The 17,516-nt window shown below is 39.1% G+C and overlaps 1 protein-coding gene across 2 annotated transcripts in view; it reads right to left on the reverse strand.

The window, feature by feature from the left end:
* The window catches only part of LOC128650283 (uncharacterized), a 422,276-nt gene that overhangs the window by 388,598 nt on the left and 16,162 nt on the right, over positions 1 to 17,516 (reverse strand). For both annotated transcript variants that reach the window (XM_053704109.1, XM_053704108.1), the window contains exon 2: positions 9,104 to 9,262. In XM_053704109.1, the coding sequence (XP_053560084.1) occupies positions 9,104 to 9,262 (159 nt within the window). The remainder of the gene's footprint in view (positions 1 to 9,103; positions 9,263 to 17,516) is intronic.

The raw sequence follows: 17,516 nt of genomic DNA on the forward strand, positions 1-17,516 counted from the left end.
GAGAGGGCATGATATTATATGTGCATTATAGTGAGTGTGCGAGAGGGCATGATATTATATGTGCATTATAGTGAGTGTGTGAGAGGGCATGATATTATATGTGCATTATAGTGAGTGTGTGAGAGGGCATGATATTATATGTGCATTATAGTGTGTGAGACTGCATGATATTATATGTGCATTATAGTGAGTGTGTGAGAGGGCATGATATTATATGTGCATTATAGTGAGTGTGTGAGAGGGCATGATATTATATGTGCATTATAGTGAGTGTGCGAGAGGGCATGTATATATGGTCTAGATTAAATAAAGCATTGTTTGAAAGGAAAGCTGCAGGTTCTGCTCTGCCATGGCCATTGCGTGATTCAGTTAAACAAAAAAAAACTGTATTGACAATGGAACAGCTTGTTTAGGGATATTTATTGGTCCAGATTTAACAAAGTATGGCGGACAGGGGCGTACACATCTTCGTTATATGTGCATTATAGTGAGTGTGTGAGACTGCATGAAATTATATGTGCATTATAGTGAGTGTGTGAGAGGGCATGATATTATATGTGCATTATAGTGAGTGTGTGAGAGGGCATGATATTATATGTGCATTATAGTGAGTGTGTGAGAGGACATGATATTATATGTGCATTATAGTGAGTGTGTGAGAGGGCATGATATTATATGTGCATTATAGTGAGTGTGTGAGAGGGCATGATATTATATGTGCATTATAGTGAGTGTGTGAGAGGGCATGATATTATATGTGCATTATAGTGAGTGTGTGAGACTGCATGATATTATATGTGCATTATAGTGAGTGTGTGAGAGGGCATGATATTATATGTGCATTATAGTGAGTGTGTGAGACTGCATGATATTATATGTGCATTATAGTGAGTGTGTGAGAGGGCATGATATTATATGTGCATTATAGTGAGTGTGTGAGAGGGCATGATATTATATGTGCCTTATAGTGAGTGTGCGAGAGGGCATGTATATATGGTCTAGATTAAATAAAGCATTGTTTGAAAGGAAAGCTGCAGGTTCTGCTCTGCCATGGCCATTGCGTGATTCAGTTAAACAAAAAAAAAACTGTATTGACAATGGAACAGCTTGTTTAGGGATATTTATTGGTCCAGATTTAACAAAGTAAGGCGGACGGGGGCGTACACATCTTCGTTATATGTGCATTATAGTGAGTGTGCGAGAGGGCATGATATTATACGTGCATTATAGTGAGTGTGCGAGAGGGCATGATATTATATGTGCATTATAGTGAGTGTGTGAGAGGGCATGATATTATATGTGCATTATAGTGAGTGTGTGAGAGGGCATGATATTATATGTGCATTATAGTGAGTGTGTGAGAGGGCATGATATTATATGTGCATTATAGTGAGTGTGCGAGAGGGCATGATATTATATGTGCATTATAGTGAGTGTGCGAGAGGGCATGATATTATATGTGCATTATAGTGAGTGTGCGAGAGGGCATGATATTATATGTGCATTATAGTGAGTGTGCGAGAGGGCATGATATTATATGTGCATTATAGTGAGTGTGCGAGAGGGCATGATATTATATGTGCATTATAGTGAGTGTGCGAGAGGGCATGATATTATGTGTGCATTATAGTGAGTGTGCGAGAGGGCATGATATTATATGTGCATTATAGTGAGTGTGTGAGAGGGAATGATATTATATGTGCATTATAGTGAGTGTGTGAGAGGACATAATATTATATGTGCATTATAGTGAGTGTGTGAGAGGGCATGATATTATATGTGCATTATAGTGAGTGTGTGAGAGGGCATGATATTATATGTGCATTATAGTGTGTGAGACTGCATGATATTATATGTGCATTATAGTAAGTGTGTGAGAGGGCATGATATTATATGTGCATTATAGTGAGTGTGTGAGACTGCATGATATTATATGTGCATTATAGCGAGTGTGTGAGAGGGCATGATATTATATGTGCATTATAGTGAGTGTGCGAGAGGGCATGATATTATATGTGCATTATAGTGAGTGTGCGAGAGGGCATGATATTATATGTGCATTATAGTGAGTGTGTGAGACTGCATGATATTATATGTGCATTATAGTGAGTGTGTGAGAGGGCATGATATTATATGTGCATTATAGTGAGTGTGCGAGAGGGCATGATATTATATGTGCATTATAGTGAGTGTGCGAGAGGGCATGTATATATGGTCTAGATTAAATAAAGCATTGTTTGAAAGGAAAGCTGCAGGTTCTGCTCTGCCATGGCCATTGCGTGATTCAGTTAAACAAAAAAAAACTGTATTGACAATGGAACAGCTTGTTTAGGGATATTTATTGGTCCAGATTTAACAAAGTAAGGCGGACGGGGGCGTACACATCTTCGTTATATGTGCATTATAGTGAGTGTGCGAGAGGGCATGATATTATACGTGCATTATAGTGAGTGTGCGAGAGGGCATGATATTATATGTGCATTATAGTGAGTGTGCGAGAGGGCATGATATTATATGTGCATTATAGTGAGTGTGTGAGAGGGAATGATATTATATGTGCATTATAGTGAGTGTGTGAGAGGGCATAATATTATATGTGCATTATAGTGAGTGTGTGAGAGGGCATGATATTATATGTGCATTATAGTGAGTGTGTGAGAGGGCATGATATTATATGTGCATTATAGTGTGTGAGACTGCATGATATTATATGTGCATTATAGTAAGTGTGTGAGAGGGCATGATATTATATGTGCATTATAGTGAGTGTGTGAGACTGCATGATATTATATGTGCATTATAGTGAGTGTGTGAGAGGGCATGATATTATATGTGCATTATAGTGAGTGTGTGAGAGGGCATGATATTATATGTGCATTATAGTGAGTGTGTGAGACTGCATGATATTATATGTGCATTATAGTGAGTGTGTGAGAGGGCATGATATTATATGTGCATTATAGTGAGTGTGTGAGAGGGCATGATATTATATGTGCATTATAGTGAGTGTGTGAGAGGGCATGATATTATATGTGCATTATAGTGAGTGTGTGAGAGGGCATGATATTATATGTGCATTATAGTGAGTGTGTGAGAGGGCATGATATTATATGTGCATTATAGTGAGTGTGTGAGAGGGCATGATATTATATGTGCATTATAGTGAGTGTGTGAGACTGCATGATATTATATGTGCATTATAGTGAGTGTGTGAGACTGCATGATATTATATGTGCATTATAGTGAGTGTGTGAGAGGGCATGATATTATATGTGCATTATAGTGAGTGTGTGAGACTGCATGGTATTATATGTGCATTATAGTGAGTGTGTGAGAGGGCATGATATTATATGTGCATTATAGTGAGTGTGTGAGAGGGCATGATATTATATGTGCATTATAGTGAGTGTGCGAGAGGGCATGATATTATATGTGCATTATAGTGAGTGTGCGAGAGGGCATGTATATATGGTCTAGATTAAATAAAGCATTGTTTGAAAGGAAAGCTGCAGGTTCTGCTCTGCCATGGCCATTGCGTGATTCAGTTAAACAAAAAAAAAAACTGTATTGACAATGGAACAGCTTGTTTAGGGATATTTACTGGTCCAGATTTAACAAAGTAAGGCGGACAGGGGCGTACACATCTTCGTTATATGTGCATTATAGTGAGTGTGTGAGAGGGCATGATATTATATGTGCATTATAGTGAGTGTGTGAGAGGGAATGATATTATATGTGCATTATAGTGAGTGTGTGAGAGGGCATGATATTATATGTGCATTATAGTGAGTTTGTGAGACTGCATGAAATTATATGTGCATTATAGTGAGTGTGTGAGAGGGCATGATATTATATGTGCATTATAGTGAGTGTGTGAGACTGCATGATATTATATGTGCATTATAGTGAGTGTGCGAGAGGGCATATTATATGTGCATTATAGTGAGTGTGCGAGAGGGCATGATATTATATGTGCATTATAGTGAGTGTGCGAGAGGGCATGCTATTATATGTGCATTATAGTGAGTGTGCGAGAGGGCATGCTATTATATGTGCATTATAGTGAGTGTGCGAGAGGGCATGATATTATATGTGCATTATAGTGAGTGTGTGAGAGGGCATGATATTATATGTGCATTATATTGAGTGTGTGAGAGGGCATGATATTATATGTGCATTATAGTGAGTGTGTGAGAGGGCATGATATTATATGTGCATTATAGTGAGTGTGTGAGACTGCATGATATTATATGTGCATTATATTGAGTGTGTGAGAGGGCATGATATTATATGTGCATTATAGTGAGTGTGCAAGAGGGCATGATATTATATGTGCATTATAGTGAGTGTGTGAGAGGGAATGATATTATATGTGCATTATAGTGAGTGTGTGAGAGGGCATGATATTATATGTGCATTATAGTGAGTGTGTGAGACTGCATGAAATTATATGTGCATTATAGTGAGTGTGTGAGAGGGCATGATATTATATGTGCATTATAGTGAATGTGCGAGAGGGCATGATATTATATGTGCATTATAGTGAGTGTGCGAGAGGGCATGCTATTATATGTGCATTATAGTGAGTGTGCGAGAGGGCATGCTATTATATGTGCATTATAGTAAGTGTGCGAGAGGGCATGCTATTATATGTGCATTATAGTGAGTGTGCGAGAGGGCATGATATTATATGTGCATTATAGTGAGTGTGTGAGAGGGCATGATATTATATGTGCATTATAGTGAGTGTGTGAGAGGGCATGATATTATATGTGCATTATAGTGAGTGTGTGAGACTGCATGATATTATATGTGCATTATAGTGAGTGTGTGAGGGCATGATATTATATGTGCATTATAGTGAGTGTGCGAGAGGGCATGATATTATATGTGCATTATAGTGAGTGTGTGAGACTGCATGATATTATATGTGCATTATAGTGATTGTGTGAGAGGGCATGATATTATATGTGCATTATAGTGAGTGTGTGAGAGGGCATGATATTATATGTGCATTATAGTGAGTGTGTGAGACTGCATGATATTATATGTGCATTATAGTGAGCGTGCGAGAGGGCATGATATTATATGTGCATTATAGTGAGTGTGTGAGAGGGCATGATATTATATGTGCATTATAGTGAGTGTGTGAGAGGGCATGATATTATATGTGCATTATAGTGAGTGTGTGAGAGGGCATGATATTATATGTGCATTATAGTGAGTGTGTGAGAGGGCATGATATTATATGTGCATTATAGTGAGTGTGTGAGAGGGCATGATATTATATGTGCATTATAGTGAGTGTGCGAGAGGGCATGCTATTATATGTGCATTATAGTGAGTGTGCGAGAGGGCATGCTATTATATGTGCATTATAGTAAGTGTGCGAGAGGGCATGCTATTATATGTGCATTATAGTGAGTGTGCGAGAGGGCATGATATTATATGTGCATTATAGTGAGTGTGTGAGAGGGCATGATATTATATGTGCATTATAGTGAGTGTGTGAGAGGGCATGATATTATATGTGCATTATAGTGAGTGTGTGAGGGCATGATATTATATGTGCATTATAGTGAGTGTGCGAGAGGGCATGATATTATATGTGCATTATAGTGAGTGTGTGAGACTGCATGATATTATATGTGCATTATAGTGATTGTGTGAGAGGGCATGATATTATATGTGCATTATAGTGAGTGTGTGAGAGGGCATGATATTATATGTGCATTATAGTGAGTGTGTGAGACTGCATGATATTATATGTGCATTATAGTGAGCGTGCGAGAGGGCATGATATTATATGTGCATTATAGTGAGTGTGTGAGAGGGCATGATATTATATGTGCATTATAGTGAGTGTGTGAGAGGGCATGATATTATATGTGCATTATAGTGAGTGTGTGAGAGGGCATGATATTATATGTGCATTATAGTGAGTGTGTGAGAGGGCATGATATTATATGTGCATTATAGTGAGTGTGTGAGAGGGCATGATATTATATGTGCATTATAGTGAGTGTGCGAGAGGGCATGTATATATGGTCTAGATTAAATAAAGCATTGTTTGAAAGGAAAGCTGCAGGTTCTGCTCTGCCATGACCATTGCTTGATTCAGTTAAACAAAAAAAAAAACTGTATTGACAATGGAACAGCTTGTTTAGGGATATTTATTGGTCCAGATTTAACAAAGTAAGGCGGACGGGGGCGTACACATCTTCGTTATATGTGCATTATAGTGAGTGTGCGAGAGGGCATGATATTATATGTGCATTATAGTGAGTGTGCGAGAGGGCATGATATTATATGTGCATTATAGTGAGTGTGCGAGAGGGCATGATATTATATGTGCATTATAGTCAGTGTGTGAGAGGGAATGATATTATATGTGCATTATAGTGAGTGTGTGAGAGGGCATGATATTATATGTGCATTATAGTGAGTGTGTGAGACTGCATGATATTATATGTGCATTATAGTGAGTGTGTTAGAGGGCATGATATTATATGTGCATTATAGTGAGTGTGTGAGAGGGCATGATATTATATGTGCATTATAGTGAGTGTGTGAGAGGGCATGATATTATATGTGCATTATAGTGAGTGTGTGAGAGGGCATGATATTATATGTGCACTATAGTGAGTGTGTGAGAGGGCATGATATTATATGTGCATTATAGTGAGTGTGTGAGAGGGCATGATATTATATGTGCACTATAGTGAGTGTGTGAGAGGGCATGATATTATATGTGCATTATAGTGAGTGTGTGAGACTGCATGATATTATATGTGCATTATAGTGAGTGTGTTAGAGGGCATGATATTATATGTGCATTATAGTGAGTGTGTGAGAGGGCATGATATTATATGTGCATTATAGTGAGTGTGTGAGAGGGCATGATATTATATGTGCATTATAGTGAGTGTGCGAGAGGGCATGTATATATGGTCTAGATTAAATAAAGCATTGTTTGAAAGGAAAGCTGCAGGTTCTGCTCTGCCATGACCATTGCGTGATTCAGTTAAACAAAAAAAAAAACTGTATTGACAATGGAACAGCTTGTTTAGGGATATTTATTGGTCCAGATTTAACAAAGTAAGGCGGACAGGGGCGTATACATCTTCGTTATATGTGCATTATAGTGAGTGTGCGAGAGGGCATGATATTATATGTGCATTATAGTGAGTGTGTTAGAGGGCATGATATTATATGTGCATTATAGTGAGTGTGCGAGAGGGCATGATATTATATGTGCATTATAGTGAGTGTGTGAGAGGGCATGATATTATATGTGCATTATAGTGAATGTGTGAGACTGCATGATATTATATGTGCATTATAGTGATTGTGTGAGAGGGCATGATATTATATGTGCATTATAGTGAGTGTGTGAGACTGCATGATATTATATGTGCATTATAGTGAGTGTGCGAGAGGGCATGATATTATATGTGCATTATAGTGAGTGTGTGAGACTGCATGATATTATATGTGCATTATAGTGAGCGTGCGAGAGGGCATGCTATTATATGTGCATTATAGTGAGTGTGTGAGATGGCATGATATTATATGTGCATTATAGTGAGTGTGTGAGAGGGCATGATATTATATGTGCATTATAGTGAGTGTGTGAGACTGCATGATATTATATGTGCATTATAGTGAGTGTGCGAGAGGGCATGATATTATATGTGCATTATAGTGAGTGTGTGAGACTGCATGATATTATATGTGCATTATAGTGAGTGTGTGAGAGGGCATGATATTATATGTGCATTATAGTGAGTGTGTGAGACTGCATGATATTATATGTGCATTATAGTGAGTGTGCGAGAGGGCATGATATTATATGTGCATTATAGTGAGTGTGTGAGAGGGCATGATATTATATGTGCATTATAGTGAGTGTGCGAGAGGGCATGATATTATATGTGCATTATAGTGAGTGTGTGAGACTGCATGATATTATATGTGCATTATAGTGAGTGTGCGAGAGGGCATGATATTATAAGTGCATTATAGTGAGTGTGTGAGACTGCATGATATTATATGTGCATTATAGTGAGTGTGTGAGAGGGCATGATATCATATGTGCATTATAGTGAGTGTGCGAGAGGGCATGATATTATATATGCATTATAGTGAGTGTGCGAGAGGGCATGATATTATATGTGCATTATAGTGAGTGTGCGAGAGGGCATGATATTATATGTGCATTATAGTGAGTGTGCGAGAGGGCATGTATATATAGTCTAGATTAAATAAAGCATTGTTTGAAAGGAAAGCTGCAGGTTCTGCTCTGCCATGGCCATTGCGTGATTCAGTTAAACAAAAAAAAAACTATTGACAATGGAACAGCTTGTTTAGGGATATTTATTGGTCCAGATTTAACAAAGTAAGGCGGACAGGGGCGTACACATCTTCGTCCCTGTCTGCCCAGCTTTGCGTTTAGTGGGCAGCAATGTTAGGGGGTAATTGTTTATTTATTTATGCAAAAGTTTGGTTTAGGGCAAAACCCTACAAAAGGCCCTTTTAAGGACTATTGGTATTATTTGTAGAATAGGGCCTTTTTTTTGGGGGGGGGGGGTTATAAGAATAGGAATAATTTTTATTATTTTTGGTAATTTCATTTGTTATTTTTTGTAATGTAGGTATTTTTATTTTTGGTAATATAGTTTTGTTTTGTTTTTAATATGCATGTGGGGGGCTGGTAGTTTAGGGGTTGATAGTTCATCTTTGTAGTTTGCGATGTGTGGGGTGGCGGTTTAGGGGTTAATAGTTTTATTAAGTGTTTGCGATGTGGGGGGATGGAGGATTAGGGGTTAATATTTTTATTTATGGTTAGAGATGTGGGGGGATGGCGGTTTAGGGGCTAATAGTGTAGTTTATCGGTGTAAGTGTAGTTTGTATGGTATTTTTGTTGTGTTTTGGGCAACTTTTTTATTTCGGAACACACTTTACCACAGCTCTTAGATCGCGGTATGGATTGAAGCGGAACAGATTATTGCACTTGCAAAGTCTGTTGCACCGCACTTGTAATCTCGCCCTACGTTTCTATATTAACATTTATCCCAGTGACAGAAACCGTGAAAAAACCTACCGTTCTGTGAAAGTACTGCAAACTTAGTGTAGACATCTCTCAAATCTTCTGTGTGTGCTTTGATGTTCTCTGCAGCAATGTACAGGTCATCACGTTCACCAGCATATGCAGAAAGTTTCTCATAGCACAAGCTTAGTTTGCGCATTTCAAAGTCAGTTTCTAAAAATATATAAATAATATTAATAATAATAATGCAGCAATTGAAGATGATAGGCACCATGCATCAAACGTGTTCTCTGTAATATTACTGGTGCTAGGTTGAACAGAAGGATACAGTAGATATCATTTTGGATCATTCTAGTGCACTTGCCCCCCTGGGTCAAAAGTTACCAGTCCTCCCCTGTTTACAGGCATACAAATAATACCAGCATAAGTGCTGAGCATATACACTCATGGCCAAAAATATTGGCACCCCAGCATTTCTGTCAGATAATGCACCACTTCGCCCAGAAAATTGTTGCAATTACAAATGTTTAGGCATTCTCATGTTTATTTCTTTTGTTTGTATTAAAATTAAAATAAATATTGATCTAGGCCTGATACACATATAAATTAAGTGAGTCTGTGTGAGAGTATGTGTGTATGACAATGAGTATGTGTGTGTGACAGTGAGTGTGTGTGAGTATATATATATATATATATATATATATATATATGATAATGGGTATGTGTGTATGATGGTGAGTGTGTGTGAGAGTATATGTGTATGACAATGAGTATGTGTGTGTGACAGTGAGTGTGTGCAAGAGTATATGTGTATGACAATGAGTATGTGTGTGTGACAGTGAGTGTGTGCGAGAGTATATGTGTATGACAATGAGTATGTGTGTGCGACAGTGAGTGTGTGCGAGAGTATATGTGTATGACAATGAGTATGTGTGTGTGACAGTGAGTGTGTGCGAGAGTATTTGTGTATGACAATGAGTATGTGACAGTGAGTGTGTGCGAGAGTATTTGTGTATGACAATGAGTATGTGTGTGTGACAGTGAGTGTGTGCGAGAGTATATGTGTATGACAATGAGTATGTGTGTGTGACAGTGAGTGTGTGTGAGAGTATATGTGTATGACAATGAGTATGTGTGTGTGACAGTGAGTGTGTGCGAGAGTATATGTGTATGACAATGAGTATGTGTGTGTGACAGTGAGTGTGTGTGTGACAGTAAGTGTGTGTGTATGACAGTGAGTGTGTGCGAGAGTATATGTGTATGACAATGAGTATGTGTGTGTGACAGTGAGAGTGTGTGTATGACAGTGAGTATGTGTGTATGACAGTGAGTGTGTGTGTGTGTGTGTGACAGTGAGTGTGTGTGTGTGAGAGTATGTGTGTATGACAATGAGTATGTGTGTGTGACAGTGAGAGTGTGTGTATGACAGTGAGTATGTGTGTATGACAGTGAGTGTGTGTGTGTGTGACAGTGAGTGTGTGTGAGAGTATGTGTGTATGACAATGAGTATGTGTGTGTGACAGTGAGTGTGTGTTAGTATATATATATATATATGTGCTATACACATTTTTTGTGTTACTTGCTGTGATTTTAACACTGAGTACCTCAATATATTGGATGTGAACCAACATTTCCATTTTAGAGGATAATAAATACTGTTGTTAGAATGTTCCATTTCTTTTCTTATAGTTCTTCTTAAATATCTTTTAATAGGGTCTGCACCATATTAATATATACTATTACTAGTAGTTGCTTGCAGTATTATTCCATTTATATTGGCCATTTGTCCACAATATTTTTTTATATTATATATATATATGAATCAGGCAAATTGCGGTTTGGTACATCCTTGTACACTAAACCCACGGACCGCAACTCCTTATTAGATGCCAGAAGCTTCCACCCTGCACACCAAAAACAAGGTGTCATCACTTCCCAGCTCACCAGAGTCCTGAGAAATAACAGTGAACTATCACTACGTACCACTCAGTTGGAGGAGATGGGCAAAAAATTGAGCAACAGAGGGTATGCCAGGGCCGAAATTATTAAAACACAAGAGAGGCTATGTATGGATGGCCCCAAAGAACAGAGCAAAGCTAAACACGAACAACTCAACCTGGTTACCACCTATACACCTGGTAATGAAAAGTTGACAGGAGCAGTGCGTAAACACTGGCCGGTCGTGGAGACTGATCCAACGCTACCTTTTCGGAACATGCCACCTCCGAGATTGGTCTATCGCAGAGCCAAAAATCTCAGGGACCATTTAGTAAAATCGGATCCTATCAAACACTATCATAAGGAATCATGGCTTAAAACCTCTAAAATGGGGTGTTTTCCCTGTGGTAATTGCACCACATGTAATAGCATGACTCGGGGTAATTCGTTCCAGCACCCACATTCAAACAAGAGGTACAAGATAAACCATCGTCTGAGTTGCATGAGTAACTATGTAATATACATACTGATTTGCCCTTGTTCCAGTGTATATGTGGGTAAGACGATTACCCCCTTTCGTGATAGGATGGCGAACCATCAGTGTGCAATTCGTGCTGCATTGAAATCTGGCGAATCAGATCAGCCAGTGGCACGCCACTGTGTGGCATTGAAACACTCCATGTCAAGTATTAGGTCTATGTTAATTGACCACGTCCCCCCCATACCACGAGGGGGTGATAGGGCTAACAGACTGCTCCAACTTGAAAGCAGATGGATCCACAGGTTGGACACATTGGTCCCTAAAGGCCTCAACACCTCACTGGACTTTAGTCCATTCTATTAACACCATACTGAAGAGTTATTGCCCTGGACATATCTAAATGATAGCTCACTACTCACTAAAAAGTTTCTATCCGTACCCCAGGGTGGCATGATGCTACAATGTATTTAGATAATTATGTTGCTTAATGCACCTATTAATGATCGGCACCAGGGGGTACAAATGTAATAATGATACAGCTAATAGTGATAGTTTTCGCTTATCTTCATCTGTAATTTGTATCATGTATTGTATTGAAAAAGTGTTTGTTTCTTTTATGCTCTTGCCTTTACTGTCTAGTCTGAGTATGTGTGTGTGACAGTGAGTGTGTGTTAGTATATATATATATATATATATATATATATATATAAAATAATGAGTATGTGCCTATGACAATGAGTGTGTGTGTATAAAAGTGAGTGTGTGTGAGAGTATGTGTGTATGACAATGAGCATGTGTGCATGATAGTGAGTGTGTGTGTAAGAGTATGTGCCTATGACAATAAGTTTGTGTGTATGACAGTGAGTGTGCGTGATTGTATGTGTGTATGACAGTTAGTATGTGTATATGACAGTGAGTGTGTGTTTCAGTATGTGTATATGACAATAAGTGTGTGTGACAGAATGTGTGTATGACAGTGAGTGTGTGTGAGAGTATGTGTGTATGACAGTGAGTATGTGTGACAGTATGTGTGTATGATAGTTAGTGTGTGTGACAGTATGGTTGTATGACAGTGAGTGTGTGTGACAGTATGTGTGTATGACAGTGAGTGTTTGTGACAGTAGGTTTGGATGACAGTGAGTGTGTGTGAGAGTATCACTTTTGACTAGCAAGTCTAAGTGGAAGACACATGTAGGAAGTGGGAGACAATAGTATAAATCCACTGCAGGTACTGGCTACAGTAACTAACTTGTAACAGGGGAAGTTAGTATCTTGTGTCTTGTGCCACTTCAGCCAACCGCCCATCTACTACCATCCCCTCCTCTTTACATTATAACATCCTTTTTATATGTTTTGAGGAAAAAGGTAAAAAAAAATGACATAGTGTGAGGAAAAAAATATTATTATTGTTATTCTTTATTTATAAAGTGCCAACAGATTCCGCAGCGCTGTCCATGGGTACAAAGATAAAAGTACAATGCAATACAATATAAAAGACACCAGACAAAGTTTAACAAATACAGGGGGAATTTAGGGCCCTGTTCCCGTGGGAACTTACAATCTAGATGGGTAGGAGGGTGAGAAACAGGAGGTGGGGACTGCAAAGGTGAGAATGATGTTAGTGTGGAGTTAGATGAGGGTAGCTATTAGGCAAGTGGAATTCATTTGTTACGGGTTTGGAGATAGGCTTCCCTGAAGAAAAAGGTCTTTAGGGAGCGTTTAAAGGAGGAAATGTTAGGGGAAAGTCTGACAGCTCGAGGAAGTGCGTACCAGATGGTTAGTGCCGCAGGAGAGAAGTCCTGTAGTCTAGCATGGGAGGAGGTGATGGTAGAAGATACAAGGAGCAGGTCATTGTTGGATCTTAGAGGGTGGGCTGGAGTATATTTGTTGATGAGTGAGGACAGGTGGGGGGGCTGCATTGGTAAGGGCGTTGTAGGTCAGGGTGAGAATTTTGAATTTAATTCTGCTGTGAATGGGGAGCCAGTGAAGGGACTCGCAGAGAGGTGCAGCAGATACCGAGCATCAGGAGAGGTGGATTAGCCTAGCAGAGGCATTTAGGATGGATTGAAGAGGGGAGAGGTGGGAGAGAGGGAGGCCAGTTAGTAGGTTATTACAGTATTCAAGTCGGGAAATTACCAGGGAGTGGATAAGCTGTTTAGTAGTTTCAGCACTCAGAAAGAGATGAATTTTGGAGATATTGTGTAGGTGGTTGCAGCGGACTTGGGTTGATGGGGAGATAGTGGTGTCACCAACAGTGAATGAAAAGTTAGAAATGTGGGTAGAATTAGAGGGGGGATTAGAAGGAGCTCAGTCTTGGACATGTTGATTTTTAGGTGGTGAGAGGCCATCCAAGAAGAAATGCCAGATAAGCAGACACTGATGTGAGAAAGGATAGAAGGAGAGAGTGCAGGGGTGGATAGGTAGATCTGAGTGTCATCAGCATAGAGGTGATAGTTGAAGCCATAGCTACTGATAAGTTTACTCAGTGAAGAAGTATTAAAAGAGAAGAGTAGAGGACCCATAACAGAGCGTTGAGGTACTCCAACAGACAGAGGCAATGGAGAGGAGGAGTCGCCAGCAAAGGAGACAGAAAATGACCTATTAGAGAGATAAGAGTGGATCCAGGAGAGGGCAGTGTCAGAGACCCCAAGGGAGCTGACAGTCTGTAGGAGAAGGGGATTGTCAATGGTGTCAAAGGCAGCAGAAAGGTCAAGTAAGATAAGTATTGAGTAGTGGTCATTGTTTTTAGCAGAAAGAAGATAGTTAGTAACCTTGGTGAGGTCAGTCTCAGTTGAGGGTTGGGGACGGAAGCCAGATTGCAAGGGGTCAAGCAATGAGTTGGAGGACAAAAAGTTAGTTAGGCGATTGAAAACTAGTTTTTCCAGGACTTATGAAGCTAGCGGAAGCAGTGATATGGTGCGGTAGTTTGCAGGAGAATTGGGGTCGAGGGAGGGTTTTTTGAGGATGGGGGTGACCTTTGCATGTTTGGAGGAAGATGGGAATGAACCTTTAGTAAGGGATAGTTTGATTATGTGAGTAGAAGACAGATAAGGTATTAGATGTGAAGGGATAGGGTCAAGTGGGCAGGTAGTGTGGTGTGAGGAAGACAATAGGGAACTCACTTCATTCTCAGTGGTTGGGGGGAAGGTGCTGAGAGTGGTGGAGGGGGTGGCCTTGGGTGGAGATGGAAGGTTGCAGTCTTGTGTTGGGATATTACTTCGGATGGTAAGTGTTTTGTTGAAAAAGTAGTCTGCCAGGTCTTGAGCACTAAAGGCAGATGAAGGGGGTGGTTCAGGTGGATAGAGGAGAGAACTGAAAATGGAGAAGAGACGTTTAGGGTTCGAGCAGTGAGTAGATATAAGAGAAGAGAAGTAGGTTTGCTTGGCTAAGTGAAGGGCAGAGGAGTAAGAATAGAGAATGAACTTATAGTGGAGGAAATCTGGTTCAGAGCGGGATTATCTCCAGGCCACATTCAGCAGCACGGGAGCATTTTTGCAGGTAGTGTGTTTGCTTAGAGTGCCAGGGTTGGAGCTGATGACGATATATGGGTTGGAGTGGGTCCTTACACAGTAGTTTTGGCAAAGGCAATTCAATATTGCATTGCCTTTTGCTGCTATAAGGGGTGGACTGGGTCAGGAGTGACAAGTGAAATCAGGGCCAGTGTAGAAGGTGCAGTACCCATCAGTTTATTTATTACTTGATAATCTATTTAAATGTGTATCTGCCTGTCTGTCTACAGTATGTTTAAATAAACATACACAAATATATAAACAGTATATATATATATATATATATATATATATATATATATATATATATATATATATATATATATATATTTAAACAAGAAAAAATAGACCCTTATTTCTCCAGCACCCAACTATGTCTGAAAAATATATACTTTTAGACAAGGAAAGATTATTGAGTCAATAATTCACATACTCTATGAAAATGCGTAATTATAAGATTTATATATCAATATCAGCATAACAATAAATCATAAGCATGACCCCCAAATTATAAGGTTCAAAGTCCACAACCCGGGTTGTTAGTGGAAGTTAGTAAGTTAGTCCGTTAATTAACCGGTATTGGATAGTTTCAAAATGCCTTTGTTATGGCACATTTGTAATCCCAGGATTGGAAACCAACGTTAATGCAAGGACAGCACCAATTATTGTGTAACACTAACACAGCAGGTGTAACTTGTATCTTCGTACTCCCAATGCAAATTTGTAACTGTATCACTTTCAGCAAAAAAATGGCAACTCTTCCATACCACATTTAACTCGCTGTGACAGTTCTATGTTGCGTGTAGAGACATAATAAACAAGTACCTGCTTCCTCAATGTTTCGATAGTGACATATTATGGTGCCATATCTACCTGCTCGTTGCTTCCAATTGTTTCGATTGAAACCGGGTTTGGAGATATCACCTTTGCTTTTTCCTCCGTACTTTCTTGGCTCTTTCAGTGCATCCGCACGCCTTAGTTTTCACCGGAGTATGATTATCTTTGGGAATCAGCTGTTGGACGGTGCTCAGCTGCTGCACCACTCCAACCAAACAAACAAGCAGCTACGCGCGTTTCACCCGGGTTCCATTCGGGCTTCTTCCGGCTGTGCATGAGCAGCTGAGCACCGTCCAACAGCTGATTCCCAAAGATAATCATACTCCGGTGAAAACTAAGGCGTGCGGATGCACTGAAAGAGCCAAGAAAGTACGGAGGAAAAAGCAAAGGTGATATCTCCAAACCCGGTTTCAATCGAAACAATTGGAAGCAACGAGCAGGTAGATATGGCACCATAATATGTCACTATCGAAACATTGAGGAAGCAGGTACTTGTTTATTATGTCTCTACACGCAACATAGAACTGTCACAGCGAGTTAAATGTGGTATGGAAGAGTTGCCATTTTTTTGCTGAAAGTGATACAGTTACAAATTTGCATTGGGAGTACGAAGATACAAGTTACACCTGCTGTGTTAGTGTTACACAATAATTGGTGCTGTCCTTGCATTAACGTTGGTTTCCAATCCTGGGATTACAAATGTGCCATAACAAAGGCATTTTGAAACTATCCAATACCGGTTAATTAACGGACTAACTTACTAACTTCCACTAACAACCCGGGTTGTGGACTTTGAACCTTATAATTTGGGGGTCATGCTTATGATTTATTGTTATGCTGATATTGATATATAAATCTTATAATTACGCATTTTCATAGAGTATGTGAATTATTGACTCAATAATCTTTCCTTGTCTAAAAGTATATATTTTTCAGACATAGTTGGGTGCTGGAGAAATAAGGGTCTATTTTTTCTTGTTTAAATATATATTAATTAAATACCCTTATCCGTGCACTATACTGAGAAGTGTGGTCCTATATAGGACACACAATATCTTATCTCAGTATATAGAACTGTGACATTTATTAAACTAGGGGTGCTGGCACAATTTATATAAATATATATATATATGTGTGTAGGTTGTTTTTTATTGTAGCTGTAGATATATTCACACCGTACTGTCTGTCCCTAAGCTTCCCGCGACACAGCTGTGCCTACCCAGCCCAGTGCCCAATTTACTATGCACCTTAGCTGAGATTTTCTGCCAGAGGTGATTTATATTCAATAAAACATACCTAGAGCACAGAAAAGAAGTTTAATTCAATGGAATTATAAAAAAACAACATTCCTGGATTTCACATATATTGTGGATTAAAGGCACCATAACATGATACCTGGGGACATGAACAAGATTCCACATAACTATATATATTAATCAGGAGCCCACATGACCAGCTGGGGAGCATATGCAACAGCTGCATTTACACATGGGTGAAAAAAGAAAAGAGAATTAAAGGGACACTAAAGTCAGAATTAAACATTCATGATTCAGAAAGAGGATGCATTTCAAAACAGCTTTCCAATTTACTTCCATTATCTAATTAGTTTTCTTCTCTGTATCTTCTGTTAAAGAACATACGACTAGATTACGAGTTTTGCACTATGAGTGAAAAAGCCTCATAACGCTGCTTTTTCACTACC

This window comes from Bombina bombina, chromosome 2 (assembly GCF_027579735.1).
Source record: "Bombina bombina isolate aBomBom1 chromosome 2, aBomBom1.pri, whole genome shotgun sequence".
Lineage (NCBI taxonomy): Eukaryota > Metazoa > Chordata > Amphibia > Anura > Bombinatoridae > Bombina > Bombina bombina.